Source organism: Taeniopygia guttata, chromosome 7, assembly GCF_048771995.1.
Source record: "Taeniopygia guttata chromosome 7, bTaeGut7.mat, whole genome shotgun sequence".
NCBI lineage: Eukaryota > Metazoa > Chordata > Aves > Passeriformes > Estrildidae > Taeniopygia > Taeniopygia guttata.
In genome coordinates, this window is record NC_133032.1 from 4,096,618 (window position 1) to 4,122,953 (window position 26,336).

General features: G+C 46.1%; 1 protein-coding gene across 8 annotated transcripts; it reads right to left on the reverse strand.

Annotated features, from left to right (window-relative positions):
• Positions 1 to 1,315: 1,315 nt before the first annotated feature.
• On the reverse strand, positions 1,316 to 25,479 carry SPP2 (secreted phosphoprotein 2). 8 transcript variants are annotated; one of them, XM_072931970.1, is made up of 8 exons: positions 25,342 to 25,478; positions 25,120 to 25,244; positions 24,177 to 24,299; positions 22,975 to 23,085; positions 21,239 to 21,299; positions 20,624 to 20,734; positions 18,606 to 18,641; positions 15,381 to 15,671 (listed from the first exon to the last, which is right to left on the reverse strand). In XM_072931970.1, the coding sequence occupies exons 1-6, from the start codon at positions 25,388 to 25,390 to the stop codon at positions 20,634 to 20,636; spliced, it is 570 nt and encodes a 189-aa protein (XP_072788071.1). In that variant the 5' UTR covers positions 25,391 to 25,478; the 3' UTR covers positions 15,381 to 15,671; positions 18,606 to 18,641; positions 20,624 to 20,633. The 8 variants fall into 8 exon arrangements, with proteins under 8 accessions (XP_072788068.1, XP_072788072.1, XP_072788069.1 ...); XM_072931967.1 differs by lacking the exons at positions 15,381 to 15,671; positions 21,239 to 21,299 and adding an exon at positions 1,316 to 5,050 and having other exon boundaries at positions 25,342 to 25,479; XM_072931971.1 differs by lacking the exons at positions 15,381 to 15,671; positions 18,606 to 18,641 and adding an exon at positions 1,316 to 5,050.
• Positions 25,480 to 26,336: the final 857 nt, after the last annotated feature.

The following is a 26,336-nucleotide window of genomic DNA, read 5'->3' on the forward strand; positions in this document are numbered from 1 at the left end:
ATGTGGCTCCGCAGCAGCCCTGGTGGAAGATGCCAACACTCACACTGTGACACTTACAGTCTGTCATTGACGGCCACAGAAGGATGAGAGGGAGAGAGGTTCTTCTTCTCCACTCCTGACTCTGGCAATCAACAAAATTCCCACTTTCATGCAGAGAATGTTCAGCTTTTCACCCTGATGAGTGCAGGGAAGGCTAAAATACACACGTTTAAGCTCATTCACTTCTCAAGTTTCTGAGCCATGGAGTGAATTTTAGTGTCTGCTGAAGTCATTCTCAGGGTAAGGAAACAGGAGCCCTTTCTGGATGTGCAGGAGTACCAGCACTGCAGCACTGGTTGTTCCAAATAGGAAAAGGCTGGGCCAAGGATGTGGCCACACTTGGATTTCCACTTTTCCACCCCATCTTCGTATCAAGGTTAGGAACAAAGCTAATTTAAGGAGCCCCCATGGCTCCAGCAGCCCTCTGCCTCTTCCACGCACAGATCCCACTCTCTAACTGGTTCCTGGTTCAGCAAGCTGCTATCCCCTTCTGCCGGAATAATTTAAAATTGGGGAACACAAGCAGCAACAAACAGGCACAGGCAGGATAGGACACACACTCCAAGCTCCTTGAATGCAGAAATGGCTTAGTGACAATGCTCAAAAGCTCAGGGAAGAGGAGCTCCTGAAATACCAGCTCATTTCAATTCCCAGCCCTGCCCTGTGAGCTACAGCATTCCTGCACGCCCCATTAATTCCAGCATCTCATCAGCTCGCTCATTTCCGCTTTTTTTCTGGATGCCAGTGATATGGAGTGCTCACATATACATTTGGCACAACTCTAGGCAGTGACTAAAGGGTATTCTGAGCTTGTTCTTGTTCTCCACAGCTGCTGGCTTCACCTTCCCTTGTCTCGCTCTGCCCTCACTCTCTGAACTCCAGGTGCCTCCAGGGGCACTGCCAACTCACAGCACCTGTTCCCATCCTCCTCAACCATTATCAGGGAGCATTTTCCTTCAGAAATCCTAAGAAATCTCCTTCCTCAACATTCCTGCCAAGTGGAAGCGCCAATTTCCCACGTGACAGAAAGCAAATTCTCCACCCAGAACTTGTGGAGTATTGAATCTGATATTCAGATCAGATAGTCTGAGGTCCAGATATTCTGAGGTCCAATATTCAACCAGAGAGTCTGTTGAGTTGCGGTCAGCCCCTCTTGCCGCGATACCCCGAGCGGTGGCGTGCTGGGCGGCGAGGGAAGAGAACGGGTGGCTGCTCCCCCTATGAAGCTCTGCAGTCCCAGTTGTTGGCGCGGGGACAGATGGAGGCGACACGGGACTTGGGGGTGAACAGGATGGATTTATTCAGTGAGCCCCAAGACCCCCCGGGGAGGGCGAACAAAGGTTTTATACAAGAACTTAGGAGGCGGGGTGTAGGAACAGCAACCAATGAGGGTAGAGCAGGGGAGGAGTCTAGGGAGGGACTAACATAGCACAAACCTATCAGGGAAAACAGGGGAGTGGAGTAACATAAAGTAACCAATAGGGTGTTGAGCCTCACTAAATAGACAGGGAAGGCTCTGGAAGCAGGGGAGGAGGCTGGGAGGAGTGACAGGGAATGTTCTGGGGAAAGGGGCAGGGAAAGGGAGGATTTACATCTTGGAGAGAAGGGGGTTAGGGAAGAGCTTGGGAAGATTGACAACTGGGGAGAGGAGGAGATTAGGGGTGGGGGTATGAACAGGCACTAAACAAATATCGAATTAAATAAAAAGCATGCCATCACAAGAGTCTCCAAAAATAAAATCAGCAGTTTTAAAAGAGCTCTCAGAAAGGGTTTACAAAGGTGGGGGAATTATCAGAGAACAAGACTGCAAATGTGCTCTATCAAAGATGTTTGGCTGCTTCCTAGAAATAAGCCAGGAACTGGAAGAGTTGAAGGAATCTCCCTCATAGAAGAAAAATAGCTGTATATTAACATTGATAGACCAAATAAAAATGTTTAATGTGGATTTTAGAACAATCTAGATGAGGCCTGATACATCACTATCACTGCAGGTAGGAAGAGATGACAGGGACAAGGATAAACAGTATTATTTACAATTGTAAAGATCATGGCTAGTTACTCAGGGGCTTGGGGAAGAAGTTCTCCTCTAAGATTCAGAAGCTGGATTACGGAGCCCACTTCAGGGCAGTTACAGGTGATAAAATCTATAAAACTAGGAGCTCTACATCCATTTCATTGTCTTTCAGCAGTCAGAAGCATCTGGAACTCTGTGAGCTGCTCCTGCCTCATTGTTTGGAGTTCAGCTTCTTCTGGAGCCCAGCTACACAGCCCTGGTTACTCTGCTTATTTACAAGTCTTTTGGAAAAGGAACCTCAGCCAGTCCTGGCTGACATAGCCAAAAAAAAAATCTCCTTCTAAACAAAAAGCTGGGTCCACATCCAACGCATCGCAGGCTGGGCACTCAAAAGATATTTTCCTGAGAAAAAAGTGATGGCTCACAGGGGAAAACAAAACCAGGAGATGGGTGGAAAGGTCCTTTCCTCCAGATATCCAGCTGAAGTCCTGGCTGCTTCCAGTGGTCTGGGGGTTTTGCTCAATGAGGCATCCGACATGGGGACATTTAACAGAGATGATTAATTGGGCCCAGATTTCTCTGTTCTGGAAGAAGAGCTCAGCTGCCTGGGCTGAAGAAGCAGCTGTTGCTGCTGGAGTAGCTCCCAAAGAAAAAGAGAAGTGGGAGGACCACAGACTTCAGATGCTCTAGGCTGGCTCAACTGGAAGCTGCCTATTTTTTGCCAGAACATTCCTGCCCACCCCGCAGGAAAACCAACCCTTGTGATCTTCCCCCAGCCCTGCTTCCTCTCGCTGGGAGAGCCAAGAAGCTCAAACGTCTGTGGTGGCTTGGAGTGAAGTGCCAAAATCATGAATGCACTTTTGCAAACGCTGAAATAACACAAACCTGAAGTGACAAGCTATTAAGCAGCCTTTAATGCTCAGCATTGTAAAGGATTTATTAAACACTACACTTGCAAGGCCAGGACAAACAGGGAAGGGGGAATTTGAAATAACTTGGCAATCTCATTACACCCTCAAGTAGCACAGGCATTAACTGAACCCCAATTATTTAACAAGACAAAGTCAGTGCTGTTTCCTGCACTGGACTCAGAAAGGAAAGCCTAGAGGATAAATCCGTTTGCCCACAGCCCAGATTTTGGGTGTGTCAGCCCATATCCTCCACTGCTGTAGCTGTTCTCTTGCCTCTGCCCAGTACTTCCTGGGGAAAAGTGGGAAGAGGCAGGAATGGCAGAGGAGAGATGTTTTGGGCTGACCACAACCATTCCCAGTCCTTCAGGGGACAGGGATAGAAGAGCTGGGAATGAAGGAGCAAAGGCCACCTTGGGCAAAGAGTGTTGGAGAGAAAGTATTATTTTAATTTTTGTCTTTGTTTTTCACCGTCCAAATCTGTTTTAATCATAGAATCATATGGCGTGGAAGGGACCCACAAGGATCATGGAGTCCAAGCCCTGGCCCTGCAAAGACACCCCAACAATCCGATCCTGTGCATCCCTGAGAGCTCCTTGGGCTGTCAGGCTGGCACTGTGCCCATTCCCTGGGGGAGTCTGGTCAGTGCCCCAGCACCATCTGGGAGAAGAACCTTTTCCTAAAATCCCACCTGACCCTGCCCTGACACAGCTCCAGCTGCTCCCTCAGGTGCTGTCCCTGTCACAGAGAGCAGAGATTGGAGCTGTCCCTTGGGAGGAAGCTGAATTCTGCTCTCAGGTCTCACTTCAGTCTCCTCCTCTCCAGGCTGTACAAATTTTAGCAACAAGTTAAATTAATTTCTCCCAAGGCAAGTCTGTTTTGCTCATGACAGTAACTGATGAATGATGTCCCTGCCTTTGTCTTGATCCAGGAGATTTTCCACATTATTTTCTCCCTCTGTCCTGCCACGGAGGAGGAGTGAGAGAGCATCCAGGAGGGCATCTAGCAGCTGCTCAAGGCCAGCCCACCTCATGTGGAGAGAAAGAGACCTCTGGAACAGAAAACTGCTTTCAGAGGCAGAACTAATTTGGCTTGGAGTTCATTTTTTGGCTGTCCTATCCTCTCCCCACCCCTTGGATCTCATTTCATTAAGGTGAAAGCAGTGACAGCTGATTTTTCAAGTCTGGAGACACTCCTCTGACATTTGTACAATGCCTTTACCTGGGAATCTGCCTGCAGCAAACTGGCTGACACTTGCAGAGGAGCATCAAGCACTGCCTTCCATTCACACCAAGAGCAGACAAGGTGCAGCATGAAGACACTTGGAAAAGTAGGGGTTTTTGTGGGGTTTTTGTTTTGTTTTGGGTTTTTTGGGGTTTTGTTTTGGTTTGGTTTGTTTTTTTGGTTTTTTTGGGGGGGTGTTTTGGTTTTTGCATTTTTTTGTATAAAAAAGTATATGGTTACTCTGAGAGCAAGCATCTGATGAAAACATCCTGTCAATCTCTTTCAACCTTCCAGCTTGTTCTGCACTGTTTTCTTCTTTTGGCCCATCTTTTTTTTTTTTTTTTTAATGATTTGTTTCTTCTCCTCCACTTTACTCAAAGGAACTTCAAATCACAAGAACAGCCTGGCTTCTGAAACAGACTTCAGCAATTGCCAGGATTCCCAACACCCCGAGAATTGTGTGTCACATCCAGCAGAAGGGAAGGAGGACAGGTGGGAGAAGAGCATGCCAAGCAGCTGAGAGTTACCCTCTGTATTCCCAGCATCCCAGGGAGTCTGCATCACAGAAGCCAGGGAATGATTGCAGAGCAGTGTGAGAGCAACGACTGGGGCTGTGACATTTCTCCTGAGGCTTTTCAGTTCCCAAGACCTTACAGGAAAGCAGTGAGACTTCACCTGAGTGCTGCCTCCAGCTCTGGGGTTCCCAGCACAGGAAGGACAAGGAGCTGTGGAGAGAGTCCACAGCGATGACCTGAGGGATGGAGCCCTCTGCTCTGGAGAGAGACTGGGAGAGCTGGGGTGTTCACCTGGAGAAGAAAAGTCTTTGGGATGACAAAATTGCAGCCTTCCAGTGCCCAAATGGAACCTGCAGGAAAGACAGAGAGAGACTTTTTATAAGGGCCTGGAGTACCAGGACAAGGGGGAATGGCTTCACACTTACACAAAGAAAGTTTAGATTTGATATTGGGAAGGAATTTATCCCTAGGAGGGTAGGGGGGCCCTGACACAGGGTGCCCAGAGCAGCTGTGGCTGCCCCTGGATCCCTGCAAGTGTCCCAGGCCAGGCTGGATGGGGTTTGAAGCCACTCAGGATAGTAGAAGGTGTCCCTGAACTGGATGCTCTTCAAGGTCCTTTTTAACACAACCCATTTTACTTAATTCTTTGCACCACAAAGTCTCAGCCAGTCCCATCCCAGAAGAGACCGGAGCACCTGGCTCTTGTACAGCTCTTTTTTTCTCCATCTCATGAGGATGGTACATTTTAGAGATCTCTGGTCTCAAAGGCTTCCCATCCAGCCCAGCAGCAATCCAATATCAGGGGCTGCTTTTGCCAACATGACCCTTGGTAGTGTTCCATGCCCTGGAGGCTTTAGCTGGATGCAAATCTTTGGTTATTTCAGCAGGAGACACCTATGCAGCCAAGGAAAGTCTGCAAGGTCTGGTTTTCTGGGGTCACACAACTCTGCAGCCTCAAGGAGAGCACACAGTGATCACACAGAGATCTCATTTATGCTTTCTTGTTTTAATCCCTTCATTTAAAAAAGATTTAGATGGCATAGAAAAGAAGGGAAAAAAACACCCCAAAAACCTGACATTTGGATGCCTGCCTCTTGATGTTCAGCCAAAAAGAGGCACAGCTGCTGTGCCACGCTGGCATTTAACCATCACAGAGCCCAAGCACATGGCAAAGCAAATTACAATGGGTGATGGTTCACAGGAGTCCCAGGAGGAGCCACCCAACAGCCTTGTGTCAGCAGGAGTGAAGCAAAGGATGGCTCCAGTGATTTTCTGAGAGCTCTTTATCTCCTGATGTCAAGGCCTTGCAGAAAGTCAGCCAAACCTGCTGGCTTATGACCTTGTGCTCACAGAACTGCCAAGCACCTGAAAGCCACCTCAGCATTTACAGGGAGGTGGCACCTCGCCCAAGGGCTCCACCCCAGCCTTTGAGAGAGCACACATTCCCCAAAACACAGTTTTAATGTTGCTAAGAAGGAGCAAAGAATGACCAAAGAACAGACACGTGGAAATACGTTGGATATTTTTCACATTTAACCTTTCTCCAAGTCATTCCAGAGCTTGCATCCAGCCTAGTGAGTAACCAACATGGTTGCAGGGCTAAATTCAGGACTGCTTAAAAATCCATCTTTTAGTCCCCTGACAAGTAGTTTCATGGCATTTTATTGTCCTTGAGGAAATGAACAACCTTGACACAGAGCTGGTTTTCCCTGTGCAGCTCCCTGACTCTATTTAGCAGCAGGGAAAGCAGGAACAGAGCCCAGACTGGTGTTACGCGGAATATCAGCTCAGCTTCCAGAATTCTTGAAGCAGTCACTCAGGGAAAGGGAGAGGTGAAGTAATATGGCATTCCTCTTCTATACATCAACGTCCTCCTAATCAACAACAGCTGAAGAACTGCAGAGTGCAGGAGGAGAAGAAAATCCTGTAGATATTGAAGAAATCTTTATATCTATAAATACATACAGATGGATACGTGCACATCCATACTTAGCAACCCCAGCCAGCTGGCATTAAATAATCAGGAGGTGCTGTAAATTTTGGGACAAACAGCATCTCCTGGGTGCAGCTTTTGCTCTAATTGTGTTGGCATTGTTATCTTTTCCTCACAAACAGGACAGGACTGCTGGGGTATGTTCTTTGAGCTTTATTTGCAGCATCAGCCTCATTGCATGGTTGAGACAATGGCAAGATGGCAAAGCTCAGGTACAGCCAGCAGCAGCCAAAGGTTTCTTTGTTACAGAGCATCTTAAAAACTTTATAGCCAACAGCATATTGCTAAAGCTTACAGATAGTTGTTTTAGCTAATTACTAAAAGCATAGATACACCTGCTTCACAAAATGCTTGCTTGTCTTCTTTCTATTAACAATACACAATACATCATTATTAAGTTTAAAACCTTCTACTATCTTGCTAAGCATATTTTCCTGCAGTTTCAAGGTCTACCTTGACTAAGCCTAAAACTCAAGCTATTGTTTAATGTCTTTGCTTGCTATACCATTGTAACTTTTTCTGCTTTCAGACTTTGCAGCTGCAGCTAGTTCTCTGTTTCTCTGTTCTTTCTATTTCTAAGGCCTGCTTTAACAGCTTTCTGAAAATCTTCTTGCCTTTACTATTTCCCACACTAATCTTGGTGTTTGATTTTGCAGGGCATAGCCACTTGTTAGGCCATGCCAGCCATGGAAAGCCAACACCTGTGACTGCAATCTGTAAAGAAAAATGTTCATCTGATGTGTCCAAAGTAGAAGGTTCTTCAAGCCACCTCCTAATGGACAGGTTTTGTGGCACTGTTGTGTGCTGTAACATTTGGGTCTGAGCAACAGGGATCACATGGAATCACACAATCATGCATTTGTCTTCTAAACTGGCAAAGAACCCCAAACCCTCGAGGGCATGGTTATGTCGTTCCAAATACTGACTCTATTAATCTAACAGCAGATGCAATGAGTTCCCACGAGCACTCCCCTGGTTCCAAAAATCTTCCAAGGAGTTGGTGGGGGGTATAAACACAGATCGATCTCTTATTTAGACTCCACTGACACAACTATCAGCATGACAGTCTAGCTGTTATTTGAACATCCTGCTTTCCTGAAAGAAATATCTGCCAGGAAAAAGCAGAATTAGACCTGAACACATACCTCCCACCCCAGGGTTACTACTATCTCCATACAAACAGCCCCTGGAAGCCCAGGAGACCCAGAATTCCTGATACAGAAAAGAAAAAAACAAACCCAAAACTGCTCTGTCCAGGTGTTCAGTGGATGGCAGTGAATGTAAGAGAAAAACCAGTGGGTAAAATGAGATTTAAATTAACTTCTTTCTATTTGAGCTGCCTAAACAGAGAGAATGAGAGCTGTGCAGATGGCAAATCCTGTACCAAATGATGAGTCAACCCTCCAAACAGGGGGGCATATTTAGACCCCAGGGGGTGCAATAAAGCCAACATGAGGTTGACCTGAGTGATCTCCTTGCCTTCTGGGAGATGCTGCCCTTGCACTTGTTCCTCTGCATCCCTCACACCCACACAACTCCTCTTGGTTTGTGTCTCTTGGATCCAAACAGAAATTCAGGGCTAATCTCACTATTTCATTAATCATTTATCTCATCAATCATTTTCAGCCATTTCCCTTGGGCCACCCAGCCTTGCCTTGCAGCTGCCAAATTTCAGGCTCGTTTCATCTCTAACCTAGTTTCAGAGCTGCCTTGTCTCCCTGCCTTTCATGTTCCCAGCTCGTTTTCCCCTTGCACACTTGAACTGGCTGTCCCTGATCAGCAAATAACAGGATGGGGGGGGGGGGAGGAACAAGGGGAATACAGACTTTTTGGGATTGTTGTTTGCTAAAATCAGTGTCTTGGAGCCAGATGGTGGCTGACTTATTTAATTCTCCTCTAAAAGTGGACTCAAAAGAGGAAGTAACCTCAAAGTGGGCAGCACTCCATGCTAGCAAGTGCCTACAGGTCTGTAATCACATTTGTGTGAACATTTGTGCTCTGTGTCCCTATGCAGTAGCATGTCCTGTGGTTAGCTTAATTGGGATTAGTGCAAGGAAACCTGGCGTGGAGTTCTGGCCCACACTGGGCTCAGCCATTCAGAACATCATTTACCAGCTCTGGAATGAAACTGTTGCCACCATTTTTAACACTTCAGGGGCTGGGGAGGCGTGTTTCAGGACAGCAGTCACATCTCTCTCTGCTCTCCCAGCAGGGAAGAGATGAGATATCTGAGGAAGGACAAGGCAAAGGGCTCACAAGACTTTCAGCTGAGCCTTTCCTGAGCTCTGCCATATGTCATGGGCTGCTAAGGAGTGAATTTCTCACTCTTGGCAAATCGCACATATGGGCAGAAATGCCTCCCCTTAGTTGAGAGCTGAAAAGCATCTCTTCCATGTAAACACAGATCTCTTCTGTTTCTCCTTCTCTCTAGGAGCAAAGGGGAGGCACATGCACAAGAAACTTTTGGCAAACTGGCCCTTGTCTCTGGGAGCTTTGAGGTGAAACCAGCCCAGTTCCTTCCACTGGGGCTGTGCAAAGGGTAGCAGGTCTGGGAATGCTTGGGGATGGAAGGAAAACCACTCACACCAGGTCCCACAGAAGCCTCACCCATAAATGAACAGCCCTGGCATCAAGTAAATAAAAAGAATGAGTTTTAAACCCCAGACTTGAGCCTTGTGGGTTTCTCTGGTTGCTCAGAGAGGCAGAATCCAAAGATCCCACTCAGCTCCTACAAACCAGGTTCCTGGGTTTTGGAAAACCAAGGTCCCTGCAGTATCAGAGCGTGGCTGTGAATACAAAACATGGGAAACCTCCTGCACCAGCAGCATTCACATTCAAACTGTGGCAGGCTTCAGCCTCCCAGCACATCCCTGTGGAATTCCAGCCCTCTGCTCCGAGCTGCTCTTCTCCAGCAGAGCCAGCACTGCAAATGTCAGTCGATGGCAGGCACAGCAGCACACTGAGAATCTCTGCTCTTGCTCACTGTGGCATCAGGTAATGCTTCCAATAAAAAGCAAGTTCTCTTTAAAAATAGGAATTTTTAGGGGAACTGAATTGCTGGCAACTTTATGCAGAGTTGTTCCAGCCAGAGAGAAATGTCAGGACATGGCCTGTTGCCCAACAGCAGAGAGCAACGACAGTCATTTCATGATGAAATATAGTCATAATGAACAGTCATTTTAAAGAAAGATACAGTCATACAATCGTGGCAGAAAACCAAGGCCTATTATTTCAGCTCTAGGCTTTGGTTCCATCCTCTTTCAGTGAACTAAAATCTTTGACACTCTCCAAAGAGCACCCAACTCCTCCCTTTTGGTCTTTCCTCAGACACCTCCACTTCAATGGGTGTACTTTCAAACTTTGGCATGTAAGCTTTTAGGAAAAAAAGCTGTGTTTTGGGTCACTGAACACATTGCAAATGCACAGATCCACTGCTTCAACCCTGTAAAAGGGGCTGTGTGTCTTTCTTGTTGCATAAACCTCATGTATTTGAGACCCTTTCTCTCTGCTAGGAAAGGTGGTGTGGGGCCTGTTCCAGAAAATTCACCAGCAGGACCTGTGAATGCTTTAAAAGAGCTCAAGAGCTGGAAAAAATTGCGTGGACAAGTGTTTGTTTGTTTGTTTGTTTGTTTGTTTTCCTGTTCTCTCCAAGAGGATAAAAAGCTGGGAATTAATAAAACACCAGCTTAGAAAACCAAACAACTCAAAGGCTCTTGCAATCAGTTCTAGCATTACCTGTAGTCAGAGCTTCTTCCCTTCAAAACACCCGGGAAGACCATTCCGCTAAGTAGGAAAGGTATAAAAATATTCCTTAGCAACCCCTGCATCACAGACTACCCCAGGGTTTTCTGTTTTGTCTTTTTTTATCTGATCTATCTGCTCCCAAAGCCACTGGTAAACCTGCCTAATGGAGATTTCTCACCCTTGAACAAGACTGCTTCCAGTATTCAAACACAAAAGGAAATTAAAGACCTTTGAAACATGCACAGAAAACTGATTGGGGCTTGCTGCCCCATCTTTAGGCTGACAGTTGAACAGTTGATCTTAAATGTCTTTTCCAATCTAAAAGTTTCAACAAGTCTATCCCAGTAACTCACACATGTCATGTAGCGCTAGGCTGAAATGTTTCTGGCTCCCATTTTTCTGCACAGGACCTCTTCTTGATGTGATTATGGGGTTTCCTTTACTCTTTAAATCCACAATCTTCCATTTGGGATGCTGGGGTTTTTTTTCCTCTCCATTATTCATTCCAGATCAGGAGGCTCAGCCAGCAGCATCACCTTCCCACTGCTCAGAAAGAATATTCCACAAGCACATAAGTTTCTTTTTAAACTCTCATTAATCAAGGGCTGTAATCCCTGGAATCCTGCCAGGCTTTGTGGTTTTCCTGGTGGTCTCCTCCTTCAAGTCACAAATAAATAATGCCCTAAACCAGTTTGGTCTCTGGAGGCCAACCTGAAATCCCAATTTCCTTCTTGGGCTATGTTTCTCCCAGTTTAATCTCCCCTGATTTAATCTCCAACAAACATCTAGATAACGTCCAGGAGCTTTATTTCCTTGGAAGAGTTAAGGCCCATGTTTTAAGCCCCCGTTTCCAGGTCTAATGCCGTTTTTCCAGCCCAGACTCCTTGTTTGTCACAGGGGACAAGCAGTGCCCACAGACATGTCACCACCACCCTCTCAGAAGCCTCCATCACATGATGGTTGCCAAGTGTTGGCACACCATTTCCTTCAAAAAACTTCCACTGTGCCATGAAACAGAGGCAACAATTTGTCCCAGGGAAAAAACAGGGGGGAAATTCAGGATTTTAAAGCCAGCAGGAGGTTTGAAGGGAGCAAACACTGTGGCATCTGTGAATGTCAGAGAGCAGGAGATTTCTACCTGGTTGTGGAAGCATTAATTAGCTAACCTAATCTTTAAGAGGCATTAGGATGCTCTTGCTAAAGTTAAGCAGCTGCAGTGAATGAGCTGAGCTCCTGAGTAAGAGCTGAGATGGGAGCTGGGAACAGTAGAAGACTTCAACGCTGAAATCAAACCCTCTCCACAAGCAGCATTTCTTTCTCTAGCTTTCCTCTTACCTACCAAAGGCACTGCACAGCCAAGGCTGGGAAATCTGATTTAAAGCCATTTTATCAAAAAGGATAAGTCTGTCATGCAGGAGAAAGAAAATTCCACTGTCCACAGAGTAAAAAGCAAAACTATCTTCATGCCTGGGGCAGAATTTAAGCTCTGGGCTGCCACAGGCAGAACAAGCACTCCAATCTAGCCAGGATTTTTTGTCATTTCTCCTCTGCATCCCCTGTTCTCTTCACCATTTAAATGCACCAACCCTCCTTGCATAAAGGTCATTTTATCACACAGCTGGCCAGAAATCAGAAGCGGGGGGAGAGGGGGGCAGAGATGCTGCCTCCCTTTGCATTTATTCAATTCTGACATCTAGTGGGCATCAGCACCAACAGGAAGCAGGAGCAGGAGTGGCATTTATTCAATTCTGACATCTAGTGGGCATCAGCACCAACAGGAAGCAGGAGCAGGAGTGGCCAGGCAGGCTCACTGACAGCCCTGGAATCAGCCACTGATTCTCTGTGCCACAGAGGATGTTCATCACCCTCAGCACAGCTGTGGCTCCTGAGGACCCTCCCAAGTGTCTGTGCTGAACTCGCACTTGCAGACCTGCTCCAACCTTGCTCCACGGCAGAGCCCATGGGAAAATGCTCAGGTCCTGCTCCCAGCAGTTCCTCAACAACTCTGAATCAGGACACAGGTTTGGCAATTAATGCCTTTTCTTCATTCCAGAGGGATCATCCAGGGGTCAGGCTGGACAAGCAGCCTGAGCTGAGGCTGCTGAGAAGCCGAGCGTGTGCCCGGAAATCTCCACATTCCTCCAGGGTGAGCAACAGTCTTCTCTCTAACATGGGCTAAGCTCCATCCAGATGATCATCTCTGCTCTTTGGGAACTTTTTCAGGCTAGCTCCATGTAGGACTGGGCCCCTCTTTATTGCTCATAGCTCTACCCATTTCCAGCTAGCCCATATGAGCAGGATTTGATGTAGGGCTGCCAACACACCAGTGCCAGTCTCATGGTGGCACAAATCACACTGGTGCCTGGCAGTGATCCCAGAATCACAGACTGGCCTAGAAGGGACCTTGAAGACCATCTCAGGGCACCTTCCATTAGACCAGGTTACTCCAAGCACTGTCTGACCTGGCCTTGAAACACTGACAGGGGTGGGGGATCCATCACGGAGCATCTGTGACATGATGCCAAAAAGAGGGTCTGGCAAATGAGATGCTGTGGCACCCTGGAGCCCAAATTCCACAAGTGCTGACTGAAGGGAGAGAAAGGAACTGAGCCCAGTTTTTCTGCAGTATCACTGCGTGGTGTTGTCCTTCATCCATCCCACACCATGGGAATTCCTGCCCAGACACTGTCAGCATAAAAGTGTCAGGCTGTATAAAAACCAAACAGAGAAAATGAATATGAAAGGAGTGATTCTGCCATGGATTCAGGTTTTACTGCTTTTCTCAGAGAGCAGAAAGTCAGCAGTTTCCACCCTTCCCTGGGGACAGACTGCAGTGCTGGAAGTCTGGGCAGGGGCCGGGTGTCCTGTTCTGTGTGGGCAGCTGCAGTTGCTTCTGTTCATTCCCCAAATCACTACACAAATCAAAACTCTCACTTCTTTCCTCATCCTAAAACTGCTTTGCATCAGAAGGGTGACAACATTTCACTTTCTGGTAAGGCAGCAAAGCTCAAACAGCCACAAAGTCCCTGTATGCAGCAAGGCCCAGCATGGTTTTGCTGTCTCCCTTCCCTTTTTTGCTGCCTCAGAGTTTCTGAATAGCCTCAAAGTCTGCAGGAAGAGAGAATTTCTACTCTGCACATTCCTTCCAGGGCAAGTAGTGCCTCTAAGGGTTCGGGGAAAGCTCCCTCCCTGTCCCTGCTGCTGCATAAATCTCCACTCCCCAAGCAAAATCCAACAACAAAACTCATGGTCTGCTTACACAGACCAAACTCTCAGCCAGGGGAGTTGGAAGGGAGCATCCCTAGCAAGGGTCATTGGTACGTTGGAGCACCGAGTGCTTGAGTCAGCAATTTGGGACCAGGAAAGGCTCAGGAAAGTAATGTGGACAAAGGAAATATTGCTCCCTGCTGCCACATAAACATCTGCACAGCAGATGCCACATCAGCTGCTCCTAGGTGTGAAGGCATTTGCATGCGTGCAGCCAGGAGTTTAAAGTACACTGCAATCATTTTGGCTGGTGGGAAAAAAAAAAAAAAAAAAAAAAAAAAGTTGGGGATTTTTTTTTTTGAGCGTGTGTGTGTGTGTGTGTGTGTGTGTGTGTGTAGAGAAGTGCACATTTAATTATCACATATTAGCAAAATATAAAGTCAAAGAATATCCTGAGTCGGAGGGGCCCACAAGGACTGTTGAGTCCAACTCCTGGTCCTGAGAACTGCCTGTTGGGGAACTGAGAAAAGCAAGAGTTAAACAGGGAAGTGTAGAAGCCCAGCTGAAGCTGTTTCCTGGGTCCATCCACCTCATCCCTTCCAGGAAACAAAGCCAGGTCTTGGAGAAACAGGCCAGGAAGGTCTTCTGCTCACCTGGGCCAGAAAGACAGTATAAAAAGACCTAAGCCACAATCTCTTGAGCTCAGGCATTTCAGAAAGCACCTAGGCTGTTCCTGCCCAATGAAGAGTAATAGTTCTACCTAAAATAAGCACAGACGGGTGGAATCAGCCCTATTAGGAAAAAAGATGCTCAGCAAAAATTTGGAAGAGAGACAAATCATGGAGGACTCTGGCACTGTGCATTCAGAGCAAAGGAATCATGGAATCTCAGGCTGATTTGGGTTGGAAGGGACTTTAAAGCTCATCTCATCCCATCCCCCTGCCGTGGTCACGGACACCTCCCACTGTCCCAGGCTGCTCCAAGCCCCATCCAGCCCGGCCTTGAAGGTTCCCATCCTGTTCATCCAAGCAAAGCAAAAGAACTGTGGAAAAGAAAAACATCACTTCCTCTGTTAGACCTCTGCACCTTATCAGCACCCTCTGCTCCCTGCTCCCTGGTGGTGGTCATCGAGGGCTCTGACTACATATTCTCAAGCTTTTGAGGTGGAAATTCCTACAAATCAGCTTACCTTGCTGCAATCAGGAGGGAAAAATGGGTGAGAGTAAAACTGGGTGGGACAATGGCTTTAGAGAGAAAAGTAAGTCTATTGTGACTGATAAATCCTTAAAAAACAAACGAACAAACAAAATAACCCCCAAAACCAATAAGAACACCCAAGCTGCACAGCAACCTTCCATTTCCCGAAGAGCTGAAGGGTGGGATCTGTGCAGGGAGTGGAGAGAAGGGGACAAGACTGCTGAGACCTTTCCCAGGTGAGGAACACATCAGAGGTCTGCTCTAACCTGGCCTTCTTCCGAAAGCCATTAGTACCTGACAATCATCGTCATTAGCAGCCCTCAGCTCTCCACATTAGTGACCAAGTACCCATTAAAGCCGAATTCCTGGTGGGCTACAACTCCAGCCTCTGGATTTGGAGTGAGGTTTCTCTGTCCGCAGATGCTGCAGCCCGGAGAGAAAGGAATTCAGTGTGGGTGTATTCGTTTGAATAATCAATAATTAGCCGGGAGCATCACATAAAATTACAAGCAAGCAGAGAGAAACACAGAACAAACAAATGGAATAATGAGGTTTTAATAGCATCATTATGGGATGGTGGAAAGGTCCTGGACACAGTTAAATCGGAGTTCTCGCAGGGAGACCTAACACATCAGCAGGGCTATCGATGGATCAGAGTGTATTTAGCATCTCATGAGCTCCTCCAGTTGCTGTCAGAGCAGAAAGTCAGCTTGGGGAAAGACTCTCACTACACAGAAGAAAAGTTTTTTCACCAAAAAGGAAAGGCCAAGTCATCAGGTTCTTTCTTCCCATGCTGGATCTTTGAATCTTGACTCTTCTCACTCTCCAATCTGCTTTGAAAACAGGGAGCAAGGAGAAATGTCTGAGAATTAGTCTCAGAACCAACCAAACATCCTTGGCAAAAGTGTATTCAGCTTCAGCAAGTTACTTATTAATTTCCTTCCCACCCTGTGGAATCTGCAAAAAAAACCCTGCATATGCAAAACATTTCGTATGTGCACAAATGTCGTGGCAATGGCTAATTAGGGTGAAAAAAAAAAAAGGAATAAAAAGAAACAGACTGTAACAAAAATTAACAACAGTGAAATGAAATGCACAGGACACAAATCAACACGTATTGTCAAGTCCCAAAATCAGAGCTGTTTGAGGCTAGAAGCTGATGTGTGGTCTGCTCTGAAATGGATCTGAATCGAGAGCACAATATTCAGAAGAAATGGGAGATGTGCTTTTCCAAGGGAACATGTGACAGCTTCCCCAGCACCCTGTAGTCCACACTGTGTCTTCAGCAAGTTGGTCACCATGGCAACTTGAAATTTTTCTGTCAGACAATTTTGTTAGTAAAATTTCAGAGATAGATTCAGGCAAGAAAGGAGAGTCCGCACGTGTGGAAGGCATTAAATACAGTGACTCTCTAAGAACAGCTTGTCCAGGAGCCCCTGAATCCTGCCTGGAGCCAGGCCCAGGCCTCCAGCCCTGGAGATGGGGGATGCCAGGGCCAGCCACTGCAATCATCACTGGGGACCAAGGGACAACAGCAGAAACAGGAACCAGAGGGAACACAGGAAATTCCAGCTCAGTTTAAGGACAAAGTCTTCCCGCAAGAGGGTTCCTGTCTGGAGCTCAAAGAGGATGAGGGATCTCTATCCCATGGTATTCCAACCTCAGCTACACAGCCCTGCTTTTTGAGCCCTGCTTCCCAACTGCATGATTCTTTGATGAGCTCATTTCTAAAACCCAGCACTGAGCAACAGGCAGCCGAGAGCCCTTTCTGTTCTTCCAGGGAAGGAAGTCCTGTTGGTGTTCTCATGGAATTAGATGAAGGGGCTTGTGAAGTGTAAGGGATCATCCAAGCTCCATGTCCTCCCTAAGCAGGAACAAATTCCTCCATGCAGCTGTGGGTCTAATCCTTCAAAACAGATGGAGAAGAGGGGGAACAAAGGGCAAGACAAAAATTGCTGCTGCTCACAGCACCAGGAGGATGCCACAGCGATTCTCCTCTCCACTCTAACACCGCTGCCCCAGCCCTGCCACGCTCTGACCCCAGCAGCAGCAAAGGTCCTGCCTGGCTCTGTTTCCCTCCGAGTCCTTTGCCTCTGAACTGATGAAAGCATGCTGTCCCCGGCCACAGCGTGTCACAGCTGCCAGGTGACACCGAGGACTCATCACAGCCAGGCTCCGTGGCAGGAGCAATAAAAGAGCAGCCTGACATTTCCCAAAGCACCAAACTGCTCCAGCTCTGGCTCCCAAAGCTCATCTGACACGGAGCTCATGCACCCTGCAACAGATCCCACCCTGCAGGGATTTTCCTTCCCCTCTGGTGCTTCACTTTTCTTTTTTTTTTTTTTTCCTTTTTTTTTTTTTTTTCCACAGAAAGCAATAAGCTGCTCTATGAGAACCCATAGAAAGTGGTGGGTGAATGGGAGAGGGAAAAACAAAGACATGAGGATATAAAACCGCAACTAAAACCAAGCAGCTCCTTAATGAGGGCACTGGGGATTAAAGCTCAGTTTTCCATACCCCAGGAGAGCTGTGAACCCTGCTCTGATATTCTATTCATAGGAGACAGATAAACAAGCATCCATTTCACTCTGAAGGTCAGATCCTGGATTTCTTAGGCATGAGAAGAGGCCCAATGCTGCCTGTTACTCTTCCATTGAAAAAAGCCCCACCCTAATATTTAAGGATGCCAGTCTATCCCAGTGCTGCTGCTAATCAGCTCCTCACTGCCACCACCCTCTTCCTGCCAGCAGTGAGCTGTGTCAGGTGACAGAGTCCTCAGTCAGAGAGCAATTGTAAGGAAAATACAGAAAACTCGAGGACAAAATCACAGCCCCTTGGCTTGATGCTGAAGGAAGTTGATTTCCTGTTAAAATACCACTTTCCTCGTGGTTAATGAGTAAGACGCACTCAGCATTCACCATCTACTTGTATTTTGCAAAGGCAGGAACTCGCTTCTTGATTTTCCTGTTCAAGGGCATGAAGCATATCTGGGGAGACTCCAGATATAATTCAAGGGTCTCCACAAGAAAAAACTGCCTTAGGCAGGTGATTTTGGAACAGCAAAGCATCAAGGCCCTTTTGCTCCCTGGAGATTAAGGTGGTCGGCAAGTTTGAGCCATTTTTAGGCTTCTCTTTGCAATTCAGAGCGCCATTAAGCAGATTCCAGCCCGTTTCAGGCACAGGATGTTAACAGGTGATCAGCTCTTGTACAGCAGCTTTTTCCCCCTTCCTGTCACTCCCGGTGTGCCTGAGCTATTTATGGGAAAGACTGGCGCCAGAGCATGCCACGGGAATTTCACAATCTCCTCAGTTCTGGAGATGGACGAGGAAATAAATCCAGAAAATCTGATTAAGACTTGTCACTGAAGTAAGCTCATTAATCATTGATGGGGCTTTTCATATTCAGTTTCTAATTCCTGCAGGCACCAGCAGACTGGTGGGTCTGAAGACTGCAGACTTGAAAATGTTCTTTATATAACAATGGCACTGATTTCTTTTTTCCCCCTCCTGAATATCTAACACATTCTAATAAATAAAAAGAGCTACAAAGCACCAGTGAGTTCATTTAGACTAGCTTCTTGCACAAAGTCAAGCACAGACTTCTCCTGAAATAATTCCTGAAGCCAAAAAGATAAGAAGGCCTAGCTCAGAAATGTAAAATCCAGCATTAAAAACTGTCAGCCACTTGCCTGAGCAATTTTTGCAGCAGTCAGTTACCCATTCTGGTGTGTAAAAGAAAAAAAAAATCGTATTTAATTTCTTACCTGGACTTGTCCAGCTTTGTCTGTCAGCACCAGGTTCTTTCAGTAACAGATGAAAGTCTTCTATTATTAAATTGCTATTTCCCCAGCCTCCCCCAAAATCTCAGCTAAGCTAAGCCAGTCGAGCCTACTGCCATTTCAAAACTCAGCACTCATTTCCCATGCCCCCACCAAACCCTGCATGGCTTGTAATAATGCCAGCCAGGATAACACATATGCCAAAATCCAGGAAAAACAGCAGGGAATAACTTTTCCTGGCCTCAGAGACATAAAATCTGTTTAATTTTTGGCTTCAAATGAAATCCTATAATTCTGGATACCAGCAAAATCGGGAAGATTCCTCTCCAGACTTTGCAATGAATAAGTCAAATTGATAAAAGCAAGAGAAACAAGGGGCTTTGGGGGTAGAGTTGATATGCTCTTTAAATCTCCTGATGTATCTGCCTCTTACATGTCCAAAACCCAGGACATTCATCGGGGGAAAAAGCTCCATAAATGACACTTGTAATCCATCCTCAAGAGCAGGCAGAAAGAATTACATTTCAAACTGCTGGGTGTTTCAAGAACATAAATTTCTTCCCACTTGCTTCACATTCTATTTTCAGGAATATTTTACATTTTGCTTTTGGTTTGGAGATTTTAGAGGTCAGAAGTTAGACAGAAGAACACAATGCATTTCTGAGTGCTGCTTAAAGGGGATAGCTCTTTTCGAGAGCGAGAGAATTAAAGATACCTAGCACTTCCCAAAGGCAAAGAGAAGTTAGAAATTCCTGTAAGAAGGCAGGCAGTTATTAAAAAGGCCTAATGGTTTTGGTGGCTCAGGGATAAACTAAAATAGCATATGGGTTTAATGAAATAATTCTTACAAACACAGCAGAGTGCCTGGGTTTTCCTTTGATATCTCGTTTCCAGGAGAGCAGGAGGCTTGTCTCCTTCAGCACATCGAGGTTTACCACGGCTATGCTTATGAGTAACATGTGTTAGCTTTTGGTGAGTCACCGGTGCTAAATTCCATCTAAAACTGTCTCGCTTCCAACCCAGCAGGCTGGAGCTGAGCTCCACACACAGGGAGCACTCAGTTCTGGCACTCCACAGGGACAGAGACCTGCTAATGATATATACCCGAGAGCTGGGAGCCTTTTTAATCACAAAGACAGAGCACTAAGTAATTTCCTCTTCCCAACTACTTTAAACCTGTTTAGCATGCCAAAGAATGAGCTCATTCCGTGTTGCTAAAACTTTCAAACCACTTCCCTTTAGACGGCAGGTAAAGCATCAGCAGCAATTAGAGCTGCTCCCACACAGAGGCAGGTCAGCAAAGGTGCTTTGGGCGGGATAGGCTCTGCCAGCTCAAATCAATCACGGGTGCCTTTCATTAGCATTCCCATTAATTGGCTTCCAAACGCCTCCTTCACAAATTCTCCAAGACAAGTGCTTCTCCCCACCGCGGTTCTCCCAGATCCCTTCAGCTTTTGTTTGAGGAGCTGTGTGGCCCTGGGGCACTTGATTTGTCACAAAGATACAGCCATTCCTCCATATCCCATCTCTGGATATGCTCCAGCCCCTCACTGTCCTTGTCACGAGGAAAATGGGGGTAAAAAGGCTAGAAGCCTACACTAAACTCAAACTCTGAGTTTACAGAAGGATTTTCCTGCATGTTTTGCACACTACCTGTACCCCAGGACACTGGTGTATGTTGGAGGATACAGGATGGACAACTGAAAAGTGAGGGACAGCCATGAGCTCTGGAGCTGGGATGTCTTGCAAAGAGCTAAAAGTCCTTTATCCTGAGGAGTCACTTCCCCACTTTGCCACAAAACCTGCAGACCCAGGGTGTAAAAAAGCTAATCCTAACCCTAAGCCTAGCCCTAAGTATACCCTAACCTGAGCCCCATCACCATTGGTGGTGCAGATCAGAAAGATGGAGGAACAGCAAAGTTGGGATGGCCTTTTGCAGCCCCATTGTTCCTGGAACTGTAGGTTCTTTGGCTCTCCCAGCCATAACCCTAACCCACACTCACCCAACCAAGGTTATTCCATCTTGTCAGGGCTGAAGTAGCTGGGTTTGTTCCAATCTCCACGGCTGCTGTCTCTTCCCCTTGAAGGGAAGGCTTCAGGAGCAAAGGCATCATCTAAAAAAAGAACATGGAGACATCTGGAAGCATGAGATGCTTTCAGACTTGTGTTGATTGTTGCCCAGAGAAGCCGTGGCTGACCCATCCTTGCAAGTGTCCAGGGCCAGGTTGGACAGGGCTTGGAGCAACCTGGGATAGTGGAAGGTGTCCCTGCCCACAGCAGGGGGTGGAACGAGATGATCTTTCAGATCTCTTCCAACCCAAACCACTCTGTGATTCTATACTAGAAAATATTCAGCACTGCATTCTACACACTGGTTATGAGAGCACAAATCTGGCAATCCAAAAAATGCATAAACGTCAGCATGGCCTGGCTTGGCAGGACAGTGCCCTCCTTGCACCCTAAACTAGACACCCCTCTTCAGGGGAAAAACCAGTTGCCCATGACCAGGAGCAAACAGCTGATCTTTCACATTGTCTTTTCCCTCAGACAGATGACCTGGAGATGTTCCTAGAGGAAAATACAGGTCAGGGTATTCTAGCATGTCAGAGCTGGCTTACCTTCCCTGCGAGCGCTGCCTCGCCTGTCAGGGGTCGTTATGGGCACGTGCATCATCTGGAAATTAAAAGAATTTCTTTAAAAGCCTCACCTGACAAGAAGTCCCACCTCTCCATTCCCTCAGGCACGAGGTGGTCACTAAAGTAATTCCAAACCTCATTCTTAATTTTGCTGATAACAAGATTATTGCTGGTGCTCCTGCAATCCAGAGGTTGGACTCTATGATCCCATCAAACTCAGGATATTCTTTGATGCCAGCCTCAGTCAATCACAATTCCCTCTCCCATCCAAATACCACCACAGGCACACCAACACCACCTCAGCCAAACTGAGATCCCCTCAGGAGAATTACAGCTCCACAGCAAGAGCTACAGTGCACTTACTGCAGCCCTCTGCAGACAGAAAAACTTTACTTTTCAAGTGCAGTAATTCCCTTTGGCATTTATTCCTTATTAACATTGCAGGAAATATATTCCCCAGCAGGACTATGGCAACAGCACTGAATTTTAAGTGATGGTTAAAGAAGACCTGGGGGAAGATGTCTGCTTGTAAAAGCAAGTGCTAAGTGCCCTGTTAAACAATGGTTATGTCAACCCACAGAGGACTGACTGAACATCCCAAACTGTTACACATTGCAGTGCTCCACATGCAGTCTTTCTGCTCTGCAGAGCCAGGCTTCCTGTGGTGCACTCACTAGCCAGCTCTGAATGGAGATTTTGAGGAAAAAAAAAAAAAAATAAAAGAAGAGCTAACTTGGCAATTCCAGCCAAGGAAAAGTAACAATGAACCCTATTTGCTTACAAGGCGGCTGGAGAGGGACTTTTCACAGGGGCTTGTCATGACTGGACAAGGCAGACTGGCCTTGAGCTAAAGGAGAGAAGGGTGAGATGGGATATTGGGGAGAAATCCATCCCTGTGAGGGTGGGCAGGCCCTGGCACAGGGTGCCCAGAGAAGCTGTGGCTGCCCCTGGATCCCTGGAAGTGTTCCAGGCCAGGCTGGATGGGGCTAGGAGCACCCTGGGCCAGTGGAAGGTGTCCCTGCCCACCATAGCGGGTGGAACTGGATGGACTTTAAGGTCCCTTCCAACCCAAACCATTCTGAGATTCTACAATTCAAATTCTTCATTTAGATCTCTGAATTTTCCAAAAATAAAAGGTTGTTAAATTGTGTTCCCTCAAGCACTGTAGAGCTGTATTCTAAGTGCAGATACATAAGTTCAAGAGTCACTTAATGGATAAAGTAGACACTGACACAGTTTGGAAACAGTCAGTAGGAATCCCCAGGTTAGGGCAGCATTGAATAACACCCTTAAAACCAAAAAAGAGCCCAAAAAGGGAAAAACGTCTCAGCAGACCAGATGTCCTTGGGCTGTGCTGTAATGATATGCTCAGCTGGGAGGTGGGTTTGGTAAGAGACCCAAAGCCATAGGGATCTCTGTGTGTCCAAGAAGTGCCAGCCACTGTTCTCCAGGCCCATACTCAATGAAGGAAGTGCTGGAGTTAATAGATCAGCCTGACTGCCAGAGAGTCACACTTTCCCAGGCAAGGCCAGAGCCCTCAGCTGATGGAAAGGGAAAAGTTACAGCTGACAGATGGATTTCAAACTACATCCACTTTCCTGATCCAAACCTCCTCCTGCAACAGGAGCAAACACAAATACCTGACTTCTCTTTAAAAGAGGGTAAGCAGAATTTCACTCCTCCGGGCAGCAAAAATGGGTTTTCCCCCACTTCCTTACCTCCTCACTGCTCATGGATTCAGAGCTGAATATGCTGCGATGGCACCGCACAGTGATGTTGGCAATCAGCCCTCCAGAGACTTCCACAACACTCCTGCAGGAAGCAGTGGGCTGTAACAGAACAAAATAGAGCAAATCTCACAGAGCAAACATCCAATACAAACCCTCAGTGGTGGTGGAAACCTGCAGAAGGATTTAAAAAACAAATTCCAAGAGAAAAAAAACTGAAAACAATTATGCAATGGCATGTTATTTCTCCCCAGCCATGTGTTTGTTGTACAAACCTCTGAGCCTGCTCAGGGTAGGAGAAAACCTCCACATCCTTTTCACAGCTCAGCACAAAGGACAGTGCAGGGCTATGCCAACAGCAGCTTCAGCTCTGGAAGTTAAACTACCCTTAAAGTCGGTCTCTGCAATTGGACAAAAAACTGCAGCAAAACCTGCACTAAAGTTTGGAAAACACATCCTCTCACTACCATATTGCCCTAGGAAGAAGAGGGGGATGGCGTCAGTTTAGGATACAGGGATAACACTATAGCAGCCAAATTTTGTGTTTCTAAAGAAAAATAGCAAAGCAATAACCAACAATTCTGTGTGCTGCCATCTACACACATGCATGAGCTGCTTAGCCCCAGAGCACAGGTGTCTTGGCCTGAGTAACTGTGCACAGAGAAGTCCCAAGTCTGTGCACAGACTCAAAGACAATGTATTTCCACCAAAGTTGGTGATTTAAGACTCAGAGGAGAGTAAGAGCTGTATCAAGAGGCTTTTTATTTCAGGCTGAAAGTGAAAAATCCAAAAGAGATCAGCACTGTCAGCACAGAGGAAGAATCCGCACAACATGGGAAGGTAACATTTCATGTGGCGCCCAGATAGGTAAAAGCAAGTGAAATACCAGCTTTTCTACCCTCTTATCTTAGAAAACAAGCCATTCCTTCCAGGATTTGGCCCCAAAAGCACACATACCTTCACTACACACTGCTCCCAGACACTAATCCTCTTTTCAGCTCCCTGCCATACCCACTGATCAGGCAGAAGAGTTTCCCACCACTGACCCTTCCCACCCAACACCCACTCCATGCTGCAGGTTGTATCAAAACCAGGCAGCCATTCCTCACTTCTCAGTGCCAGCAGCACTATGACCCTTCCTGAGAAGATCCTGCATGGAGGGGAGGATTCCCATTCCCACCAGGGGCACCTACCACAAAAGGGCCAGTTTTGAAGTCACAGGTAAAGGGATCTCTCCCCGAAGCTTTGGTGCACACGGTCTCGCAGATGCTGAAGTGCAGATCTAACCCATAAGTATCACTGTCCCACATGTCCACCTGGTGAAAGGAGGGTCAACACAACACAGCATTAGTCCATTTTGATTATTCTTTTCCCTTTCTCATAGTCCAATCAATGCTTTAGCTCAAGATGTGAGACTTAAAAAAAATTTTTAAAGCAATGCCCCCAAAAAAAACCCAACAAAAAATAAATTCCCACTACTTTCAAATACTCGAGGTTTTAATCCAAATTATATAAATCCATATGTCATACTTGATACACGCCACCTATAGAAACAGAAAGGTTCTGAGGGTGCTCAGGAGCATGAACTTTATAACTTTTAATTAAGAAGTTTTAACTCCTTAACTTGGGGAGTATCCAATATAATTCTGAGCACCACAAATTAAAACAGATAGGGGTTTCTTGCTTGCACCTGGACTCTAGCAGATTTAAACCAGAATTGGTGCATAGAGACAGATGACATAAATAAAGATCAGAGAAAGAATCCTGAATTGTGGAGGCATTAGATAAGCAAGGAGCTTCAGATGAACCAGGCTGCTTGATGCCAAAAGCAAAGCAGTTTGCTTGAGGTATTTAAAAACATCACTTTTGAACAAAATCCTACAAGACAATCCTCAAAAACTTCTAAGCTAGGTATGAAAAATCTGAATGCCTAAAGTATTTTATTTTCAAACTTACATACAAAAGATATTTAGGTTCTTGAAATTGTAACTTCAGATAATGGCCCAAACCCACCCTCTTTCAAGCAGCATCAGCCAACTCCAACTAAACCTGGGTTTCTAGGACTGGGTGGAAAAGAGTTTTCCATCCCAGGAAAGCATATTTCAGGTAAAGGATCTCCGTTGTCTTTGTACATACTCCCATGACTCGGCTCCTGACAACACCATACAGGTTTCTGCTCCATGACTGGGAATTGATCCATGCAAGGGAAGCATTGAGAGCCTCTTCTGTGACAGGGAGGTCGTACTCATGTGCTGGAAACCCTGAGAGGGAGGCACAGTTCTATCAGAAGTCCATTGCAGGATTGTACTTTTCACCCCCAAAACTATCCTAAAAAGGAAGTCAAGGCTCCCAACTTACCTGAACATAAGAAAACGCTCAGTGTGAGGAGAAAAATTAGGATTCTCATAGTGTGTCTTCCAAAATCCTCCAGTCTTTTTCCTTTCCAAGCAGGGATTCCCAGTGCATGTCCCTCTGTCTTTATATAAATGCAACCTTTATAACAGTATGTACTTGGAGCAACCTGTGGGTGGGCCTGACCTCCCCACGTCCAAACTCTGCTCCAAACATTGCACTTTAAACTAATTGATCCGAGAGTAAATATTTGTTGTCAGCTTGTCTCCATTTAGCAGCAATTCTCCGATAATTGATTGGCTTCTGTGCCTTTTTCCCAGGACTGAATTCCCCTCTGGGGAGCACTGACTTCCTGATATGTTTGTAGCCAAAGGCTACTGGAATCTAGTGATTTTGTTCTCTTTTAGCCATTAGTTTTCCCTGAGGTGAGTCAATTCCGTTCTTAGCACTGGACCTTCATGTTTTGGCAGCTCCTGGAACCACTTCCAAGCTGGCATTCCCTGAGGATTCCCCAGCACCCGAGGGGAATTCACCCGTGAGGAACTGCCACCATCACCCTGCAGACCAAAGCACCCATGAGTAGCCTCCTAGACATCAGGCACATGGCAGATCACTGGGACATAAAGTTTCAGCCCAAAAGTTAATGGGATTTTTGTAAAATTATGTTGGAAACTGCTGCCTTCAAGCAAACTCATCTGTTGCTGCCTGTTCACAAGGCAGAGGTGGGTGTAACCATGTCCATTCTGAAGTGAAAAGTAGTGAAAATGAATGAAAATATGAAATATTTTTATTAAATTATCAAAATAGAAATATAGATTTAAATAAATTTTAAATTAAAAAAATTTAAAATATAAATTCCAAATTTTAAAATATAAATAATTTTTAAAAAACACATACATTTAAAAATATATTTATAAATTAGTGAAAATAGTGAAAATATGAGAATATTCTTCCATATGAGTGAAATTCCTCCATTAACCTTCAAATTGCAGTTCTTGAAT